The 20,910-nt window shown below is 31.4% G+C and overlaps 4 protein-coding genes across 5 annotated transcripts; 3 read left to right on the top strand and 1 right to left on the bottom strand.

The window, feature by feature from the left end:
- Positions 1-23: 23 nt before the first annotated feature.
- Positions 24-3,618, bottom strand: LOC129877720 (dirigent protein 17-like). Of its 2 annotated transcripts, none has more exons than XM_055953250.1 (2): positions 3,450-3,618; positions 24-863 (listed from the first exon to the last, which is right to left on the bottom strand). In XM_055953250.1, exon 2 carries the CDS (start codon positions 792-794, stop codon positions 306-308), a length of 489 nt encoding a protein of 162 aa, XP_055809225.1. In that variant the 5' UTR covers positions 795-863; positions 3,450-3,618; the 3' UTR covers positions 24-305. The 2 variants fall into 2 exon arrangements, with proteins under 2 accessions (XP_055809225.1, XP_055809224.1); XM_055953249.1 differs by having other exon boundaries at positions 24-818.
- Positions 3,619-6,609: 2,991 nt separating this feature from the next.
- On the top strand, positions 6,610-8,348 carry LOC129877287 (E3 ubiquitin-protein ligase SGR9, amyloplastic). Its single transcript, XM_055952766.1, has 2 exons — positions 6,610-7,225; positions 7,854-8,348. Exons 1-2 carry the CDS (start codon positions 6,657-6,659, stop codon positions 8,173-8,175), a joined length of 891 nt encoding a protein of 296 aa, XP_055808741.1. The 5' UTR covers positions 6,610-6,656; the 3' UTR covers positions 8,176-8,348.
- A 1,543-nt stretch (positions 8,349-9,891) lies between these two features.
- On the top strand, positions 9,892-12,577 carry LOC129876911 (uncharacterized). Its single transcript, XM_055952388.1, has 3 exons — positions 9,892-9,913; positions 10,027-10,159; positions 10,247-12,577. The coding sequence occupies exons 1-3, from the start codon at positions 9,892-9,894 to the stop codon at positions 10,962-10,964; spliced, it is 873 nt and encodes a 290-aa protein (XP_055808363.1). The 3' UTR covers positions 10,965-12,577.
- Positions 12,578-16,927: 4,350 nt separating this feature from the next.
- On the top strand, positions 16,928-19,506 carry LOC129876533 (uncharacterized). The gene is made up of 4 exons (XM_055951990.1): positions 16,928-17,170; positions 17,409-17,529; positions 18,242-18,537; positions 19,056-19,506. The coding sequence occupies exons 1-4, from the start codon at positions 17,136-17,138 to the stop codon at positions 19,291-19,293; spliced, it is 690 nt and encodes a 229-aa protein (XP_055807965.1). The 5' UTR covers positions 16,928-17,135; the 3' UTR covers positions 19,294-19,506.
- Positions 19,507-20,910: the final 1,404 nt, after the last annotated feature.

Here is a 20,910-nt window from a genome sequence, read left to right as displayed (position 1 = left end):
TTTCAAATATTTTTTGGAAAAAGTAAAACCAAGCACAACTGCATATTCAATTCCAACAACATATTTGAAGTCTATGGCAAACGCCGACTGAGTATTTTTACGTAAGTACTTAGAATGAGAACTTCAAGAAAATTGCAGAAATGATGCTTTTGGACTAATGACTATTAAACTGATCGATAAAACTACAGAGATTCAACTCAACAGACTACATCTAACCTACCATTCTCCACAATATGTTTCAGAATTCTCATGAAGCTGGATAATGAGCTAAAGTACTCCATGCCATGTTTGACATGCCTGGAGTTCTACATAAAAACGATGTTTTTCTTCACCGTGTCTTTGTCATTTTTTACACCTTGATTTTCAGTTCTACCCCCGGATTTCTGAATGGATCTCTGCTTTATCTTATTGACCTTTGTGGCTACTGTTTTCAATGGAATAGTAATGTCCAAAGGCCGAAGGACTTGTTCCAACTCATGCCACTCAAGATCTTCAATGTCGCCATCTTCATACTTCACCCTGAACCAACCAACTTCCCCATCAAATTCAATAACTTTCCCATAGTAATACTGATCCCCAAAAAACTTGCGGACTTCTCTTCCTACAAACCATTGACTGAAACTAGCATTCTTATGTGATTCTGCATCAGTAATTATTGGACAGGAAAAAATGGTGTCAGCACTTGAAGAAACGGGAGGCAACCCATTAATAACAACAGCCGGTTCTCCAGGTATCTCAAACACTCCAGGGACTAAAGACTCCTCCTTGTCACTTTCTTTGCACGAAAAATCCATTTCCAGCAGTCCTTCCAATCAGCCCTATGAATAGATGACCAAGTTTCTGTTATACAATGAAGCTTCGCACTAACGAAAAACAAAAAATTAGACAGTAACATCAATAAATATGCAAACAATTATCTCAACACTTGGTAATTGCAATTCAGATGCTTTCAAAGAGAAACTAGAGGAAAAAGAGAAGAAAATTTAATTAACAACCAGCAACCATGCCATTTCAAAACAATATTATGACTGCTAGATTCAGAGCAACTTTGGCAAGTATACATCTAGTTGACAATAAGTGAAGAAGTCTAACGGCATGAGGAAACAATATATATAACAATAACACTCTCCAATGACCTTTTGGATTAATTGCAAAGAAAATAATTTCTTGTATGGTTTTTTATAAAAATATGAATAAGATTATTCAGACATTTGACACGTGCTGCCTGTTTGTATGTAAAAGACCAAAAGTAAAACTGATGACGACGGTTCCTTCTCAATGTAGAAGGAAAAAGATTGAAAGCTGAAAGTACATTGCTAATCTGTTACTTGCCTGGTCAATATTCTTTGCTCTCTGTCGTTCTTATTTATTTGCAAATTTAAGGGAAACCTTGAACTACCAATGCCACGGAGTAAGTGAAAAGAAAATCAATAACTCTACCTCATTCCACATTTTACATTGTATCCTTCCCAAAAGAAGAGAAAAACTGAAGAAACAACACTATCAAAGTCGGCAGGATATGTAACATTGCAGCTATTCACAGGAAAGCTAAACTCATCGATGAAAATATTATTATTAGTGCTAGTGGTTCCAGAAAATCCACCTTGATCAATGCACTTGCAGACTGTATAAAGGGAAAGTCTTAAAAGACAATGTAACATTGAATGGTTATGTTATTTGTAGGAAACTCTGAACTACCAAAGCCACAGAGTAAGTGAAAGGAAACTGAATAACTCTTCCTCATTCCACATTTTACATTGAATATTTACCAAAAGAAGAGAACATTGCAGCTATTCACAGGAAAGCTAAACTCATCGACAAAAATATTAGTATTAGTTACTATTAAATTTTACCATCAAGTTTACTCCATACTAAAAGATTTAACTTTACAACAACAAACATACACAGTATAATTCCACTAGGTGGGGTCTTGGGGGAGTGGAGGGTGTAAGCAGACCTTACCCTACATCATAGAGAGAGAGACTATTTCTGAAAAACCAGGTCAAGTAACTCGGGAAAATAAGGTAAAAGGGACCTTTGAGAGTGAAATGAAGGATAGGGGATTTGTATTTTTTTTTATTTTTTTTTTATAAATATTTAATTAGAGGTTAATTATGAAGAGATGGGGTTGAATTAGAATATTTAAAAGTTTAGGGTAAAAATTAAAAGATCAAAAACTTTTAATAAAACTCTAATTTTCATTCATTTACTCCACTTTTTTAAACTTATGTTCTCTATTTCCCTCTTGTCTTCTCTTTTCTTTACTCCATTTTTTAAAACTTCTGTTCTTCATTTCCCTCCTCTCTTCTCTTCTCTTTTCTTCATTTTTTTAAACGCTCTTGTTTCTTTTTCTTTCATCTTCTTCTTCCTTAACTTCTTTACTTTTTTTCTTCTCCGTTTTTCCCTTTCTTTTTAAACTTTTTGTGTTTTCATCTTCTTCTTCTTCGGATGTTGTCATTCTCATTTTTTTCTTCATTCCGATTTGATTGTGAAAATTATATTAAAAAAATTGATGAAAAGAGAAGAGAACAGAAGAGAGGATATGTTGTAAATGTTTATATAAACATGAGTTGTTCAAGCAACCAAGAAGATATTTAAACAACCAAAAGTTGTTTAGTTCAAACAACCAGAAGATATTTAAACAACCCTAAATTGTTTAGTTCAAACAACAGAAGTTGTTTAAACAACCAAAAATTATTTAAACAACCAAAAGTTGTTTAGTTCAAACAATCAGAAGATATTTAAACAACCCTAAGTTATTTAGTTCAAACAATCAGAAGTTGTTTAAACAACCAAAAGTTGTTTAGTTCAAACAACCAGAAAATATTTAAACAACCCTAAGTTGTTTAGGTGTTTTTTACAACCCTCTTATATGTTGGACCTATTTGTAAATAGCAAAACTTTGGGGTGTATAAAAATATTCTTTTTTAAATTAGCATAACCCATTAATACCTAATTATACTAATCCCTTTTACCCAATTTTTAAAACTTGTGTCCTATATCCTCAAATAGATAACTCAAAAGTCTCTTTTAATTAAAATCCCCAAGTAACTCATAACAAAGCAATGTTACAAATAACATACAGACGCAAAGTCATTACACAGCATTCAGAAAAAAAGGCACAATAACAACATCAAATAGTGGGATAATCGAAGCAAAGAACCACACATATGAATCACACCATTCAAATCGCGGATAAACATTTTCTCCTCTTTTCATCCCAATTTAAAGGGAGAAATGTTCACACACTAATACCAAAAAAGGAAGAAAAAGGAGTTGATCACTAAACTGAAAGTTCAGAACTAATTTGAAACCGTTAATCGCACAAAAAGGCAATTCAAGTGAATTAACAATTCGTCGTGCCTGTTGATAAAATTGACAGGGGAAGGGGTTTAGGGTTTTCGAGTTCATGAGAGAAAAAGAAGATTATGCGTAAAGTGAAAACTTACAATTAAAATTATTAACCGGAGAGAGATGGGCAAAGAGTTAGCCGGAGAAAAAAAGTTGAATTTTAACGCCGGAGAACGAGTTCGATGACGGCGGGCAAATCCTGGAATTTAGGCTCTCTACTAAGTACTCCTATAATTTTTTGAGTCAATTTGCTGTCCTGAAAGTTAAAAGGCAAAATGAAAATGAAAATGAATAACTAATTATTTCCGGTAAATAATATAAGCGTAATACCTAAATATGACTCTTAACTTAGTTTCAGCAAGTAATTATGATATTTAACTTTATTAGTGCACAAGTAGACACTTTAACTATCCAAAAAACTTTGAACAAATAAACACATTTGTCTTATATAGCATCCTACGTGACAATTTTGTGTCCTACGTGTATTGTGTCACGTAGGACATGCATATCTACTTGTCTAGTTTTATACAAGTTTAAGTGTCTAATTGTGCACACTCAAAATTGGAGAGCATAAAATGAGCTCAAATTAAAAGTCATATGTATTTATTGTGCCAATAATATAATAGTGAATTTTATACTTAATATTTAATACATGAAAATCTTCCTAAGCATTTCATAATGCATATTTAATATTCCCTTTATTCCTTTTTAGTTATTACGATAAAGTTTTAAAAATTAATTAGGAGTGTAGTTTGACTAATATATACAATTATTTAATTTTTATCTATTTATATGTGTCTTAATTCTAAGAATAATTAATGTTAAAGACAAATTAAATTGGAAGAAAATAATTAATTCACTCTTGTTTTTTTAAATTGACAAGTACTCCTCAATTTCAAAATAGTAAGTGAATTGTTGGGTCTTTTATCATAGTTCTAAATAAGTGAGTTGTTCAAAGTTCAAAAAAGTTGTTTGAAATTTCTTTCCATTTTTGTCCCTCATTTATGTTTTCTAGGTTATAATTTCAAGAGAGTTAATTATTTATATTTATGATTTTACTTTGAATTATTTATATTTTTAAGAATAGTTTGAAAATAACTAAATGACAAAAGTGAAAAGTAATGTTTAATTTATGTTCTAAATTTTTTTTCTCAATAGATGTGCATTGTCTCAACAATTCACTTATTTTAAAATGAAGAGAGTATTTAGGAACAATTATATTTAGAATAGATGACAAATAAAAAGGAATGAATGAAGTTCAATTATGTATTTGCTAGCACTAAACATATTCCTTATGATTTACTTGATGATTTTCATGACGACGATAATAAATTATATAGTTTTAATAGATATATAGTAAAGTGCTCTCATAATATATCAGCCACGTGATTTATTTATTCAGTATGAAAATGATGCAAAAAAAATTATTATTGAAGTTGTTTAAACAGGACACTAGTAACAGATGAAATAGCTTTCATCGAAAACATTATTATAAAGTTATATCTGATTTAATATTAATTTTAGGCTAAATGAAAACATTATTATAAAATTATATCTGATTTAATATTAATTTTAGGCTAAATAACACTATAAGTATAAGAAATATTACACAATATTATTAGTTCATATAACTTAAAAACATGGATATCATATAGGTAAATGATGATGATATTGATTGATCGTAATTACGATAAAGTAACAACAAATGAATTAATATTTTTTTACGCAATATTAATATATATAGGACCGGCTATGTTATATGGGCGAAGTGTTGGCCAGTTAAGGTCTCTCACGTTCAAAAGATGAAAGTAGCCGAGATGAGAATGTTGAGATGGATGTGTGGGCATACCACAAGCGACATGATTAGAAATGAGGCTAACCGAGACAAGGTAGGAGTGACCTCGGTGGAAGACAAGATGCGGGAAATGCGACTGAGATGGTTTGGGCATGTGAAGAGGAGAGATGCAGATGCTCCAGTGAGGAGGTGTGAGAGGTTGGTCATGGATGATTTCAGAAAACGTAGGGGTAGGCCGAAGAAATATTGGGGAGAGGTGATTAGACAGGATATGACACAGTTACAGCTTACCGAAGACATGATCTTAGATAGGAGGGTGTGGAGGACCCATATTAGGGTAGAAGTCTAGTAAATAGTCATGTTATTCTTTCCTATTAATAGGCGCAGTAGCGCACTATAATTTCTTTTGTGAAGGACGCAGATTAGGATAAAATGCTAGGTGACTTACTCTTACACCATAGTAGTTGTAGGTCCGCTCAATGTTTATTGTCATTTGATTTCTGCAATGTATTGCTGTTTATAGGTGTGGGGTCATTGTACTTTGATTATATTATTTATTTATAGTAGTAAATGTTTTTTTCTTTCCGTACTATTTTATCATGACTTTCTCACTTTTGTTATTTCTTGTTTTCATCTTGTTTTCGATATGCTTGTTCCTATCTGACCTTTTATCTTGTTTTCCTCACTTGAGCCGAGGTTGTTTCGGAAACAGCCGCCCCACCTTTCAAGGTAGGGTTAGGTCTGCTTACACTCTACCCTCTCCGGACCCACATGATAGGACTATACTGGATTTATTGTTGTTGTATAGTCTTTGATCTACAGTTGTCTTGTTTTTCCACCTCTCGTGTCACTTTCACATGCGTCCATAATTTTGTTACAAATTTTCTTATAGTGATTGTTTTTGGTCTAATGCAATTTGTTTGTTGCTATTTTTAAGATTTGATAGAACTCTTTTAGTATTGTTGGTTAAATCTTTTTTCAACGCGCAGTTAATTCCCTATATCAAATAAAAAAACGTACAAAATTTGTTAGCATATATGTCTATGAAAACTTAAAAGTGTTCACTTTTAATAAATTAAAAGACCAAAAATGTTCAATAATTTATTTGAAAAACTACTTTGAACCTACCAAAAGTCTCAATTTCTTCGTCCTAATTTATGTCATTCATTTTTTTCTTTTTCAGTTCTAAAAAATAACATATTTCTATAGTTAATAATAATTTAATTTTAGAATATCTATTTAGCCTTAATAAATATAGCCACACAAATAATTATAATCTATTTTAAACTATAAATTTTATAAAAAAATCTTAAATTTTATATCAAGTTAAATATCAGTTGAAACGGAAACTGAGGAAATTCTGAGTGGCTAAGATATACATAATCACTAGGTAATAATATCATGCATGATTTAGTCAAACTAACACAAACAGACACTTTATATAAACCACACACTTTCCAAAAACTCATTTCCTTTAATTACCACCAATAATGCACATGATCCCATAAAAATGATGGAAGATAAAAAATCCTTAGAGGCCATAGTCATGGCAACTCTTTCTACCTTAACCCCTCTTCAACTCACAAAATTCACCCACCACTTCTCCTCCCTCTGCCACCACAACCGCCACCGTATTTTTTCTCTCCTCTCTTCTCCCACCCTATTCTCCCTCACTTTCCACCACCTCAACTCCCTCTCCCTCCCTCACAAATCCCTCCTCATCGCCCGCCACCTATTGGCTAACCTCGCGATTTTAGTGTACTTCATGGAGAAAAACATGATTTTGCTACCACCATCATCAATCACCACCATGAATCTTCGAGATGTGGATGCAGTTCTCCTGCTCTTACTATTATGTGAGTTGCGCCAACATGAGTCTGGGACATTGGACGCTCCACTATCGCGTTGGCGCAATATTCTTAGTGACTATATGGCTAATGACATCTTGAAACTATCCGGTATTGAAAGTTGTAGTAGTGAAGTGATAATCAAGTTTATTGAGTTAGTGGCAAAGTGCAAGAATTTTTTTAATGTCATGGCCTATGATATTAATGGTGGTGATCAGGGACGGAGCTACGGGTAAAAACATCCTCTCTTCCTCTCGATATATACTTTTTTTACGTTTTAATTTTTGTGATATTGTTTTGCTGGACACAAAATTTAAGAATAATAAAAATATTTTTAAAATTTTGTGGTCTAAAATAATTGTGTGGACGATATGGCTATAAATAATTTCATAAGAGAGAAATGGATATATTAAAATTAAATTGTTAATAAATATAAAAATATTTTTTTTTTATAAAATTGACTAAAAGAGAAGTGAATCAACACAAAAAGTACAATAAATATGAAAGTTTTAAGTTATATGATCTTAACAATTTAAAAGATACATATAAAAAAAAAAAGGGCAGTCCGGTGCACTAAAGCTCCCGCTATGCACAGGGTCCGGGGAAGGGCCCGACCACAAGGGTCTATTGTACAGATACATATACAATTAAGTAAATTATAAAGTAATAATTACATATAAAAATAGTTCTAATTGTTAATTAATCCAGTATTAATAGCAACTAACATATACACTACTCCTAAAATGTTATAAAATATTCACTGTCACACGTAAAATGTTGAACTCCTTGACATAATTAAAAAAGAATTTTGAGTAATATAACATGTTCAAATCCTAATATATTTTTCCTTTTCTTATTAGAATTTCTGACTCCATTACTAGTAGTGGTGAACCAAAAGACGGGAAGAAGTTGGCGGCATCCTTGGCGGTGGTGGTGGCGTTGCGGTCATCGAACGGCGGGGGAAATGATCAGTGTGTGATATGTAAAGAAGAGATGAAATTAGGCAAAGATGTTTGCAAATTACCATGTGATCATTTTTACCATTGGAAATGTATACTACGTTGGTTGAAAAAGACCAACACTTGTCCATGTTGTCGGTTTCAGCTGCCGTCCGATGATGTTTTTGCCGAGATCCAACGGTTGTGGGATGTTCTGGCTAAAACGAGTGGTATTGCCACGTAGTTAGCTAAATTACAGCCAGAAAATTAAATTAGTGGATTAAATTCTAGTAGCAATCTTTTTCAGCTTATCAATACAAAAAAATATCTGTACAGAATTATTATTATAACAAGTGGAGTACTCTCTTCCTCCTCTAAGAACACGTGGCAAATGCATAATTATATATATTTAGTCTATCATGGTGGGACCCACAGGGTGGATCCGAACTCAAGAAAAACTTCAAGATATATATAAAAATAAAATATGAATTTTTCTTATTAGGAATTAACAGTGAATTAGTCTATCAAGAGTCGTTTGAGGTAAGGGATAAATATAAATAATTTAAAGATAAAATTTTGGTGTCTTGTTTAATTGACAAGTTTGGAATAATTTATTTCATTATTTATATCATAATGATGGATAAGCTATTTCATATACATGGTGAATAATTTATTTCTATTTTATCCCAGAATAACTAATTCAAAGATAATTAATTATCCTGAAATAACTTATTTCCAATCAAACGATCCTTTAAGGATATAAATGCCCCCTGTTGTTACGACGAGGGTTTAAAGCTGCCCAATTTTTAATAGAGAGAAAAAATGCTCCTCGTCGAATAACAAAAGGGAAACTCTAATCCTAAAATATAATAGGTTCAATAATAAAATATTAAAATTAAATTCACAGAGATTAAATTTTAAATTTGTCTCTAAGCGCATATCAATAGATTATCTATAGGTTCGAATGAACCTAGAAGCTTTTGATGAGTAGATCTTGTATTTTGAATAATGGATTAACATGGAAAATGTGTATAAAATATATTAATTGAGGTACTGGAAATCACTCGCTCTAGATAACGTACTTACTTCTCGATTCTTTTCCTTTGTGGCTGAAGCTTATATGTTTAGAGATGCGCGGTATAGGGAATATAGATATATAATTATAATATTTTTTTCATTTTAATTTATATAATGATATTTTATTGGACATAATTTTTACTGGTTATAAATCATCTAGAATAGGTACTATTGATTATTGTTATGAATCAGCTTTGACCCAATGTCGATACCTATACGTAGGGCTGTACAGGGCAAATCGATAAACCGCACAAAATCGATAAACCGAACAAAATCGGAAAAAAAACCCGACTAGTGATTTGGTTTGACTTGGTTTGGTGTTTGGAAAAAAAACCCGACCATTATAGGGTTGGTTTGGTTTTAACTAAAAAAAGTCAAACCGAACCCAAACCAACCCGATTATAGATATACTACTTTTAAATTATGTTATACATAAAAATATTTATTAAAATGTAATTTATAAATATTTTTTTAAAATTTTTCATAATTTTTATTTTCTTTCTTACATTTAAATTTGAATTTGAAAAGCTCATCTAAATAATATACAAAAAAAAGCTCTACTGCTCTGTGTTTTTTATTAGATACTATGAAAAACCCGAGAAACCAAAAAAAACTCGAAAAAACCCGAAAAACCCGAAAAAAATTGATATCGAAAAACCCGACTTTTATTGGTTTGGTTTGGTTTGGTTTATAGATTTAATAACCCGACACAAATAGTTTGGTTTGGTTTGTAAAAAATCCGAACCAACCCGATCCATGTACACCCCTACCTATACGATGTCAAACAATTAGTTATTGGGTCGAGAAGAAGCAAGAGAATTGAAAGGCCTTTGCAAAGGTTGATTTGTGACTTGGGCCCAATTAGCAATTAGCTAAAAAGACGATGAATGAGAAAGAAGATTTATGTCAATTATGAAGAAATTATCTGTTACTCCCATCTTCTTTCTAGAGTCTAACATTCTCATTCCATTTTTATATCTGTCTTAGTTAATTTGTTATTTCAATATATTAACCACAGGGAATGATTATCAGGCACGTGCTGCAACTATTCCGTCATGGTACACTATCGCTAACTCGCGCCCGCCTCAATCTTTGAATGCACGGTTGGACTACAGCAAACTGAACTCTGCCCACCAAGTGTTTGGTGAAAAGTTAGATAAGACATCTGATATTATTGGAGACGTTGAGAATGAAATAACCAAAAAGGAGGCGGACTTCCCAGTTCCATAATACTTTAGTGAGCCACTTGTATACAACAACAATGAGGCACACAAGTTGTTCAATGAATTTTTCGTTGGGTCTAAGGATGTTATTCTAGAATCACACAAGGTGCTTACAATGACCACAGCTACTATTGAGGAAAATGACTATGCTACTGATGTTGGAAATGAAGACAACAATGAGGAGGAAGAAGAAATTTTTACCATTGCAAATGAAATAAGACAACTGGTTCTTGCATTTGTGGGAATACCTCCATTATGGATTGATTCTACATTTTCTAGATTCAGTGACTTTGCCATGTTTAATATGCTACATAGACTTGGGATAGTCCGATGCTCGGAGGAGATGTCTAGAATGCTTTCAACCTGCAGATATTACCAACTTATAAACAGAGGTATAACTGGTCACTTTAGTAGACTTGGTCATGCTTCACTTATCTTAACTTTGCTTATGTTTCCACAAGATCAATTCGGATTAGCGTTTCCATTTGATCCTGGCTCTCGTTTACTTACCACATTCCTTAGAGTTACAAGAAACTCTGTATTTTGTGTCGCTTCGGATAACTTGGATCATGATAAGTTAATTATGTTAACCTTGTGGAATTATTGCATTTGGATTGATACCAGACAAGATCAAAGTCTTCCTTATTTTTTGTTGTCTAAATCGAGAGAGGTTGGTAGGAAAGAGAAAATACATGGGTTGCTTGAGGTATTTTCTGCACGATATTCGGAGTAGATTCCCAATATTCTGGTCAACAAAGATGATGTGCTGGATGCCTTCTCGGTTGCTTTTGGTGACGTGGCGACGGAGGATGTTTGGAGAACATGTATCAAAAGATTCCTTCTTGACGCAAAAATTGCAGTGACATACCGTTTTGTGTGCAATATTTTCACTAAGGCTCAATACAGCCTTTCGCCAAACAGGGATTCTGGCTGGAGCATGGCTCTTCAACCTTATTCTTATTCCTCACCAGGTTTCGTTGTTTCTCTTACCTTTGCAAATTGTCCATTTGATCCTGGTATATATGATATTACTCTATCCTGTGGTGCCAACGAGAATATGTTTCAAAATAGTAGTTTCGTTTATTCTTATTTTTTAGTAGTTACATTGTGGGGTGAACAAGTTTGTGGTCTTGGGCGGCAACATGTAGGCACTGATGCATCTGAACATTTTAGTAGTTCCTTGGAGTTTTTCTTAGCACTTAATCACGTAAGTTTAGTGCAACATATATGGATAAAGCAGTGGAATGCACTATTTGAACACATTCATTCAGATTGTGCTTATATTTTTATACTTAAAGAAAGCTAGGCAATGGAGGGGTCTTGAGCATAACCCTCTAGTAAATTTGATGTCACTAGTTACCATCGCCTACAGAGGAGGGCGTCTCAGTACACAGTACTATGGAGGAAATGAGTATGTTGGCATGGTCAAAAGACCATATCAGAGTCGACATATTGCGCATGTTTATCACACTGACATGGTAAAGTCTTTTAGTGTCTCACATTTTTTCAAGACCGTGTCATGAAAAGTTGATGTGAGCACTGGTTATATTGATTGCAAACAACTGGAGAACTCTGCCACATTGTTTAGACCAAAGTTTATTATTACTAATGCAAGTGCTTCTGCTCGTCACTATTATTATGCACGTCTCCACAAGGTATGTAACAAGCAAAAAGTTTTTCTCCTGGCGGAAATGGCACATATCAGTGGCTTGGTTGCTTTTTGGGTCGTTTGTTCTCCATTTGAATATACAACTGATGTTACATGTGCTACACAAATCATGGATGCTACAACTTACACTACAGTTGTGTTTGGAAAAAGCTTGTCTGCACTCGAGGGTTGTGGTAATGAGCGGACTATCTTTTATGTTGTTTCCAGGTTGGTGGCTATTGCAAGATTTATACAAGATCACATCTTATTTTTGCCAACACTGCACAGTTTCTCTTGGCTACAATTGGTGGGGTGCGCGCTACTAACATTGTTCTTGACTCGAACCTTGAGGACAAGGTTCTTATTGAGGACAGGAGTATTGTTGGCCCAATGTCGATACCTACACAGATGTCACACAACTAGTTATTGGGATGAGAAGAAGCAAGAGAATTGGAAGGCCTTTGCAAAGATTGATTAGGGACCCAGGCCCAATTAACAACTAGCTAAAAGGACGACGGATGAGAAAGAATGGTTTATGCCAATTGTGAAGAAATTGTCTGTTCTTCCCATCTTCTTTCTAGAATCTAATATTCTCATCCCATTTTTATATCTATCTAAGTTACTTTGTTATTTCAATATTTTCATTGTAATTCAGTAATTTGAGTATTGTTATTCACGAATCTAAAATTGTAATCACATTCCAATTCTCTTATTAATATAGTGAAGAAATCAGGTTTGTTACAATTATTACTACATGGATGTCTTTTATGTCGGTCAATCAAATATTTTTATTCTCTATTTATCTATTTATATATGTATGTACTTCAAAACATACGTTAGATGCATGATCAATAGTCATATTTATTAGAGATAAAGTGTGAAAAACACACTTAAATTATCCCCGTGTTTTGAGTTTCATATCTGAACTATTGGAAGTGTGAGTTTCATACCTAAACTATTACTTATTAGTTTGTGTAATACACTCTCTCTACTCTCTCTATTTTTTGAAAAAACCTTGTCACATGGCATTCCAAATGAATAAATTATTCCACCTTGAAAAAAATAAACTATTAATATTAGTTAAGTCAAAGACTAAAGTATATCCCCTTAAAAAAGAAATTTGAGTATTCTCATCCAAATGGCATTTAAAATATTTTTCTCACTCGTTCCACCACTTGCCCCCCTCCCCTCACAATCCCCCGTCCTTTTATTTTTTTTTACATTTCGTTTATAAAATATTTTTTAAAAATTCATACTTCACCTCCTCCCTCACTCCTTCCTGAAAAAAATGTTATTATTTTTATTTTTTTAAATGCTATATTTTTATTTTTAAAAAAATAAATTATACCCACCCCATCTAACCTTCCACTCTTATTTTTTTTTTATACATTTTTTTAGGTGGGGCGGAGTAAAAATTTTTTAAAAAAAATTAAAATAATATCTAAATTATTATTTGAAGGGAAGGGGGGGGGTGTTTGAAGTAAGATTTTTTTTAAAAAAAATTATAAAAGAAATTTAAAAAATAAAAAGTAAAACTAAAAAAAATTGGTTGGGGGGTGGGGTTATGGTGAGAGAAAGTGACGGAGTGGGAGAAGAAAAATATTTTATATTTTATTTTATAATTTTTTTAGGGGTAGTAATACTTTAATCTTTAATTTTAATTAATTTTAATAATTTATTTAATTTTTTGTCTATGTGGAGTGTGATGTCATAAATTTTTTATATATGAAAAAGAGAGCGTAGTACACACACCTGAGAGTGGAATAGAAGAGAAATGTGTACTTTTCAAACTAATAAGTGATAATTTAGGTATGAAACTCGCACTCCCAATAGTGTAAGTATGAAACTCAAAAAAAAAAGATAATTTAGGTGTGTTTTGACATTTATCTCTATTTATTATGGAATTCTTGTGTTTAATTTTTTTCCTAATTGTCTTTTTCTATTGTAAGTTTTATATAGTGAAATTTTCAAAGCAGATGAAATAAGTTTGTATAATTGATGTCTTATGTTTATAGGAGAAAATACAATTATCTACCGCTTCTTAAACTTTTTCATTCGCAATATAATGTTTGACCATTATCGAAATAAATATTTCCTATCCATAATCTTTTAAATCTTTATAAAAGCCAAAGGTTCATTTGGTAAATTAAATTATGAAATTTCTTTTTGGATCAAGGCGTATAAGGATATGTATATATCATATATGTTTATTTAATCACATTTAAAGTACTCATTGCTTCACCTTAATTAGTGATGTGAAGATTGAACTTACTTCATCTTTAATAAAAGATAAGGTGGCAGCAACTCAAGTCATCAGACAAATGCATAATACTTTTTAAATATTTATTTGATATATGGAACCATTTTAGATTTCTAAGGATTTAAAGAATTGTAACGTTCAAGACTTCAAGTTATTATATAAGAGTTTGTATTACTTTAATTTGATATGAATTTAAACTTGTGATGCTTTTTATTATGAATTTGTGAATGAAAGTTCATTTACATTAAATGTGTTATTTATATGTATCATTACAAAGGCTTGATGTATATTTAAAATCTTTTTTATATAGAAAAAAGAACAATTTGTGGTGGTCATAAGCCTCCACAGATTAGCACTTGAGATCGAAGCTAATAGTAACGTCACTCAAACGGCTAGTGAACCCATAAAACGACTTATTTGATAAAGAAACTTCATTTGACAATACACTCGGCGTATTTGATTTGGATACAAGTTATGCTGAAATTAATTATGTTGGGATAAGTTATGTTGAAATTAGTTATACTGAGAATAGTTTTTATTGCTTGTTTGGTTAGTCATATTCAAAATTATATTTATTGCATAATTTCAAAAACTAAATTATTTGTTTATAAAAATACCCTCCACCTTATTTAATTTAATTTAATTTATTTTTTTACATTTTCTTTACAAACTTTATATATAGTTGTAGTTGTATATTAATTCCTTATTTGAATTTTTGGTTGAGATTGTAGGCTCAATTGAAGTGAGAAGCATCCTGTGTCAGCTACATTTCAGGAGCATATAATATCCCTGATCAGTATGAAAGACAATGTATTGTTGGTAGGGACTTTGGCTTCTTTTTTTTTTTTTAATCTATAACAATTTATCTGCATTTATACCAAATCAATATATATGTTATATATTTGTATATAAAGTTTTAGTACTTAATTATAACAATAACAATAATATATTCAGTAGAATTTCATTTATGAGGTTCAGGGATATTGCTAACGTGTATGCAAATTTTATCACTGCCTTGTGAAGGTAGAAAGACTATTTTCAAAAAATCTTCGAATTAAGTATAGCAAATCCAAGTACAAAGAATAAGAAAGACATAACAACTAATAAGATAAACAACGCAAATCCTACAAGAAAGGAACAAGAGCACAAAATAATATGATAATCGAAATACAATAAACAACAGACGATGGTAGATATCGAAAGCAAGAATTACATTAATACACAACTAGAACAACGACAAACTCCAACAAGCAGGGGCGGATCTAGCATGTAATTAGGGGGTTCATCCGAACCCCCTTCGGCGAAAAATTACACTATTTATACATGGTTAAAATATTTTTTTATGTATAAATAGTAGATGTCGAACCCCCTTCGGCTAGTTCGTGTGTCTACTTTTTCAAATTTTGAACCCCCTTATTAAAAATCCTGGATCCGCCACTGCCAACAAGCCTAAATCCTCATAAAACAAGACAATACTTCCACTGCCTACTAACCTAATTTCTACCATAATACTTAATTATAATTAAATAATTTCATATTTTCACCTCATTAAATTATTTAATCATTATAAATTGAATTAAATTGATTTGATAGAAACACATAATACGATTTCCCGGCTACTAAAAGGCTAAAACAACACGAGCAATGAGTGAAGCCAAGAGACAACACTGCGGTTTGGGTGGTTGAACTACGGACAAATGCTGCGAATATCACGTGAATATAATCTAGCCAGAAGCTCTTTGATTTCAAAATTTTAAAAATATTTTATTAATTCTTAGTATTTTTTAATCACAATGAACAATTATTTCAACTTTAGATTTGAAATATAGAATCTAAAGTGTGAAAAAGAGGTTCTAAGTGTGTTTAATTTTTAATTTTTTTTTTAAACTCATAAAGTCCAAACATGAATTTAACTTTTAAATACATTTCTTTAACTAAAATCACGAATTATGAAACGATTTGAAACTTAGTGAGAACTTGAACTGTACTGGCACATTATGTAAACTTTTAGTCCATTTGAATTATTAGATTCTAAATTAATAATTTATACATATTCAACAGATTTCTTGAGATAAATATAAAATTTTGATTAAAATTATTGAGATCGATCGAATCGATAATTTGTACACTAGCTCTGTCCCTGTCGATCAGGTGATAGATCATGTCGAAACTTAATTTGATTAGAAATTGTTATGTGACGTCCCATATTAATCTCTGAAATGAAAAAAAGAAGTTACATATTAGATGTAATAATATTTTTAATACTGTAATATCTTTTGAAGAAAATTTTCAAGCTTAATTTGAAAGTTTGAAGTGAATAATATTAAGAGTATTTTGGACTAACTTTAACCCAATAACGTTATGCACTTACCGGCCAGTCATGGAAAACAATTTAGATGGTTAGAAATTTCTTCAACATATATATTACTTTTCACCTTTTTTTTTTCTTTTTTCATTTGAATAATGTAAATTGGAACTTAGTGGGTGTTAGGCCATGTTTCATAGTAAAATTTGAAAAAGTAATTTTTGTTTTCAAAATAAAAAATAATATTTAAAAATTAAAATTGTATTTGATCATTAATATAAGTTGACATTCAACTTTAAGTTGAATTCCAAAATTCTATTTTTCAAAATTTAACTCTAAAAAAAAAAAGAAAAAAAAATCTGTGGTCAAATGTCTAGTTAATATATTGAGAAGTTGAAGTGTAATGACAGTAGGACAGCTGCAACTTTGAAGTGAAGTAACAGAAAAGGCCATTTATAGTGTGGGGCAAACACTCCACAGTTGTGTATCTAAAAGTAATTCAAATTCTTCCTACCTACTTTGTTTTTCCTTATATAAATAAAAAGGATTGTGCAAATTTTTTACACTCCTAAAATACCTTACAATGTAAAGAAAATTAAAAATTAAAAAAAGTTTTTGAGGGTGAGTCCCCTGATTAAAGGGCATCAACACTATATAGAATTACTTTCTTTATTTAAGGGCCAAATAAAAGATGATAGCTGAAGAAAATGCTGAAGGAAAATGGAGGTATCTACTTTTATCTCCATCACCTAGAGCTATCAGTGGTCGGGTTCAATTGAATTCAGTAATTTTAGCTTAAATCCTGGTATAGCTGTTAGAAATTTAGTTTAATTTAGAATTCACCGAAACTTATAAAGTTCAAATCTTGGATACTCGGCTAGCTACCAACCCCTTCTTTTTAGAGCGTTTGCTTAACACATTTTGTGACATGAGTGTTTTTCTTCTTCTTCTTCTTTTTTTCCAGTGAGAAGAAAATGGAAAATGAAGATGGTTTGAGGACAGTGGAGTGTCTAAGAGGAAGATTAATTGCAGAAAGAGCAGCTTCAAGAAAAGCAAAAGAGGATGCAGAGCTTATGGGAAACAAGGTTTTCTGTTTTGTTTTGTTTCTGTTTTCTTGTTTTTGAGTGAAAATGTTTTGGACATTTTGTGCAGAAATTCTACTGCTTTCTTATGATTAGATTTATTTAATTATAAGCTACATTGTTCGGATTCTTCAAATATGTTGTTTCATTCATGTCTGATTGTTTGAAAATGCATAGCTTTTGAAGAATCCAATAAACACCCACTATGCCTCACCTTATATAATCACACATTTATTTCTGGACGATTAAAGAGTCAAAACTAGCTTTTGAGCTAGCCAACAAGCAAAACGAGTTCTCATTCACAGATCACTAGCCTTTTTTTATAGACGGAGAGTGGGGTGGGGTGGGGTGAGGGGGAGGATCTGGGGCTTTGATGCAGGAGGGTGTTGATGATCCGGAAGCCCTATTCACTCCTCTTTTGTTTTAAGTAATCGATAGTTATGTCTTTATATTTTTATATAAATTCCTTTTTGGAATTGCGGAACTTACAGATCTTATAGATGATAAATCAATTTCTTTTATATATCTCTCATTTTATATTTATTTGCCTATAATGACATTACTATACTATCTTTTTAAGCGTCCGAGTAACATACCTAGGTTATAAGACATAAAGGGAATTGTTTTCTTTTCCATTTTGAAATAAAGTTCCCAACTTTTTATTTTTATTTTTGCACTAGTAAGTGATTTCCTTAATCTTTGAAATTATTTACAGCTGATTGAACTGGAGACAAAGTTGAAAGAAGAATCCAAATCAAGAAACAAAGCTGAGAAAAAGCTAAAATATTTTATGAAGAAGCTTGAATCCATGAACATTTGTCATGTTTCAGATGAATCAGAGTACTCAAGCTTGTTTGATAAAAGTGAAATTTCATCTGTTACATCCACAACTCCAACTAGCAGCAGCAATTCTCAAGAGTTTGTGAAAAATGCTATGCAAATGACTATTTTTAGCAAAGATGATGACAACAATTCTAAGGGGCTTGAATTCTCAAATTCAGATGCCAATAGGTATGTAAACTGTCTAAACTCAAAACATTGAAAATCTTACACTAAAGAAATTTCAATTTATATGTTCAAAAAAACGTTTTAGATTTGCCCTCTGTTATACTATCTAATATTATTTAAAGGTCCAAAAATACCCCTATCGAATAACGTGCAAAAAAGTTTTGTATTTTCATGAGAAATCTAAGGTTAATTTAGTTTTAAATTAGAAAAAATATGTTATTTAAATAGTAGAAGGGTAAAATTGCTCCAAATCAAAGAGTAGAAGAGTAAATTTGATCCAAATGAAATGAAAAAATAATTGAGTTAGAGACACTTTTTCACTATGCCACGTGGGACGCATCTAGCGCCCTTGGGAAGGGGTATATTTGGACCCTTAGGCCTAACATCTATTACCTTTTTGTTCGGATAGTATAATCTAAGGCAAATTTAAACCTTTTTCAATAGTATAGGGGCAAATTTGGTCATTTTTCTTTAGTTCTTTAATTTAGTACTATGTGATGACTTTTTATCTATTATTCTAGCTCAAAATCTTCAGTCCAAGAGGAAGGGAAAAATGAAGAAGATGAAAAGGATCTTAAAGAAGACAATGTCAATAACTCTTTGGCATTAGTTCCTATAGATTTGCCAAAACCAAAACAAACAATTGATCCAATTGTTCTTGATGCTACTGTGAGAGAAGTTCTTAATGCACTGAGGCATGCTAAAGAGAAACTTCAAACACAAATGGAGAGAGGACGCGGTACGATTAAAGTTGGCTAACTTAGATATATAACAAATCTTATTCGTCTTGATTTAGAGTACCACGAGGCTAATCAGTATTTATAATTAGTGATTTCAAACTGATCGTGATCTTATTATATGTATATATTCTAAACTTTTTTTTTTGCATTATGTATAAGTTGTTCAATGGATTTTTCTTTTTTAGCAGACTTCTCTTGCCCAGTAATAAAGATAATGAAGCATTGAGATGAACTGTTGGGATATTTAAAATTTTGAATTGTTTGTGCCTTTGTTGATTTATCCTCAAGTTTTTTTTTTTAATCTATCGTTCATTCTATTGATTTAATTTCCTTTTGACTGAGATATAACGCACTATAGCGTGATAATATTATATTATGTTTAAGCAAACTGAGGTTGATGCCATGTGATAATCTTGTGGTAAAGGGCATTATTTGGTGATCAACTTTCTATCACTAGTTAAAGGTCAATTTTCTAGTCCTACTGTCAAAGATGTTTATTAAAGTATAATTTGTCATATTTAGTTGGTAAGCCAAAAGTATTTATAAAACAACAAAACAAAACAACAAAACAAAATTGGTACTATTGGACATTGATAACAGCACACTTGATATTAAAAGTTATGATAGTTGTTAGGAAATATGGCTTCCATATGAGAAATATTTTCTTCAAAAATTACATTGGTCATACCAAACACCTTCCTTTCACGTATGCAAAAAAACCAAAAAAGGAAAAAAAGAAAGTAGCCAGAGCGACTTGATAAAATTGATTACCTAAAGCTAAGAAAAATTTGTTCGTAATTAATAAATGGAGTTTCATATAATATTTGTATTTGAAAATTATTCTTTTGAATTCTTAGATACAATTATTTTATAATAATTTTTTTCTAATAATTCTTTTTCAATTAATTTGAGTTTTTGGCTAAAAAACATCCTTAAACTATACCTCAAATTTAAACTATATCCTTAAAATATTTTTTTTGGCACAAAACATCCTTCAAGTATTTGAAAGTTAACAATTTTCATCCTCCTGTTAGATATTATCAAAAAACTAAGGGAACCTACAAAAACATGTGCAGTTCACGTGACTATCGACAAAAATTTTCCTGCATAATTTCATTACTTGCTATAAAAAGCTCCCGAAGAAAAGAATATTAAAACTCTTGGACACTAGTGCATGCTTGCTAAAACAAAAAATGTAAGGAAGGTGTGAGGATACATGATCTTCTCTTCTTCTCATTTACCAACGGAAAGAAGCCGAAACTTAATTATCTTCACATTTTTCAAAGCCAAATTGTAGTTAGATCTATAAAAAAAAAAATCAATCTTATATTGAGGTGATCAAAACTCTGATTATGCCTCGCATTCAAATTTCATTCTCCATTATTAGAAGTGAACACTGCTTCTAGCAGATTCAATTGAAAAGAAACATATTTCAACTAACAAGTTTTTTAATATTAAATAACAAAAAAAATTGTTAATTAAAAGAATTTGCATAATGCTAAACTTAGTTGCTGGAAAAGTTCACGATAATATTTTTGGCATATCTCAGAATAATAAATACTTAGGAGTGACTTAATTTTTGTGGGATCTATTAGTTTCATGACAAATTCTTCTCTCTTTCAGTTAAGGAATCTAT

This window comes from Solanum dulcamara, chromosome 12 (assembly GCF_947179165.1).
Source record: "Solanum dulcamara chromosome 12, daSolDulc1.2, whole genome shotgun sequence".
NCBI classification, from domain to species: domain Eukaryota; kingdom Viridiplantae; phylum Streptophyta; class Magnoliopsida; order Solanales; family Solanaceae; genus Solanum; species Solanum dulcamara.
This window is presented reverse-complemented; position numbering and strand designations above follow the sequence as displayed.

Excerpts from the sequence above, each read along its gene's own strand:
- LOC129877720 (XM_055953250.1), bottom strand. The coding sequence starts at position 794 with ATGGATTTTTCGTGCAAAGAAAGTGACAAGGAGGAGTCTTTAGTCCCT.
- LOC129877287 (XM_055952766.1), top strand. The coding sequence starts at position 6,657 with ATGATGGAAGATAAAAAATCCTTAGAGGCCATAGTCATGGCAACTCTT. Across the intron at positions 7,226-7,853 it reads GATCAGGGACGGAGCTACGG|AATTTCTGACTCCATTACTA; the intron begins GTAAAAACATCC and ends TTTTCTTATTAG.
- LOC129876911 (XM_055952388.1), top strand. The coding sequence starts at position 9,892 with ATGAATGAGAAAGAAGATTTAT. Across the intron at positions 9,914-10,026 it reads GAATGAGAAAGAAGATTTAT|GGAATGATTATCAGGCACGT; the intron begins GTCAATTATGAA and ends TATTAACCACAG. Across the intron at positions 10,160-10,246 it reads CACCAAGTGTTTGGTGAAAA|TGAGCCACTTGTATACAACA; the intron begins GTTAGATAAGAC and ends ATAATACTTTAG.
- LOC129876533 (XM_055951990.1), top strand. The coding sequence starts at position 17,136 with ATGATAGCTGAAGAAAATGCTGAAGGAAAATGGAG. Across the intron at positions 17,171-17,408 it reads AATGCTGAAGGAAAATGGAG|TGAGAAGAAAATGGAAAATG; the intron begins GTATCTACTTTT and ends CTTTTTTTCCAG. Across the intron at positions 18,538-19,055 it reads TCAAATTCAGATGCCAATAG|CTCAAAATCTTCAGTCCAAG; the intron begins GTATGTAAACTG and ends CTATTATTCTAG.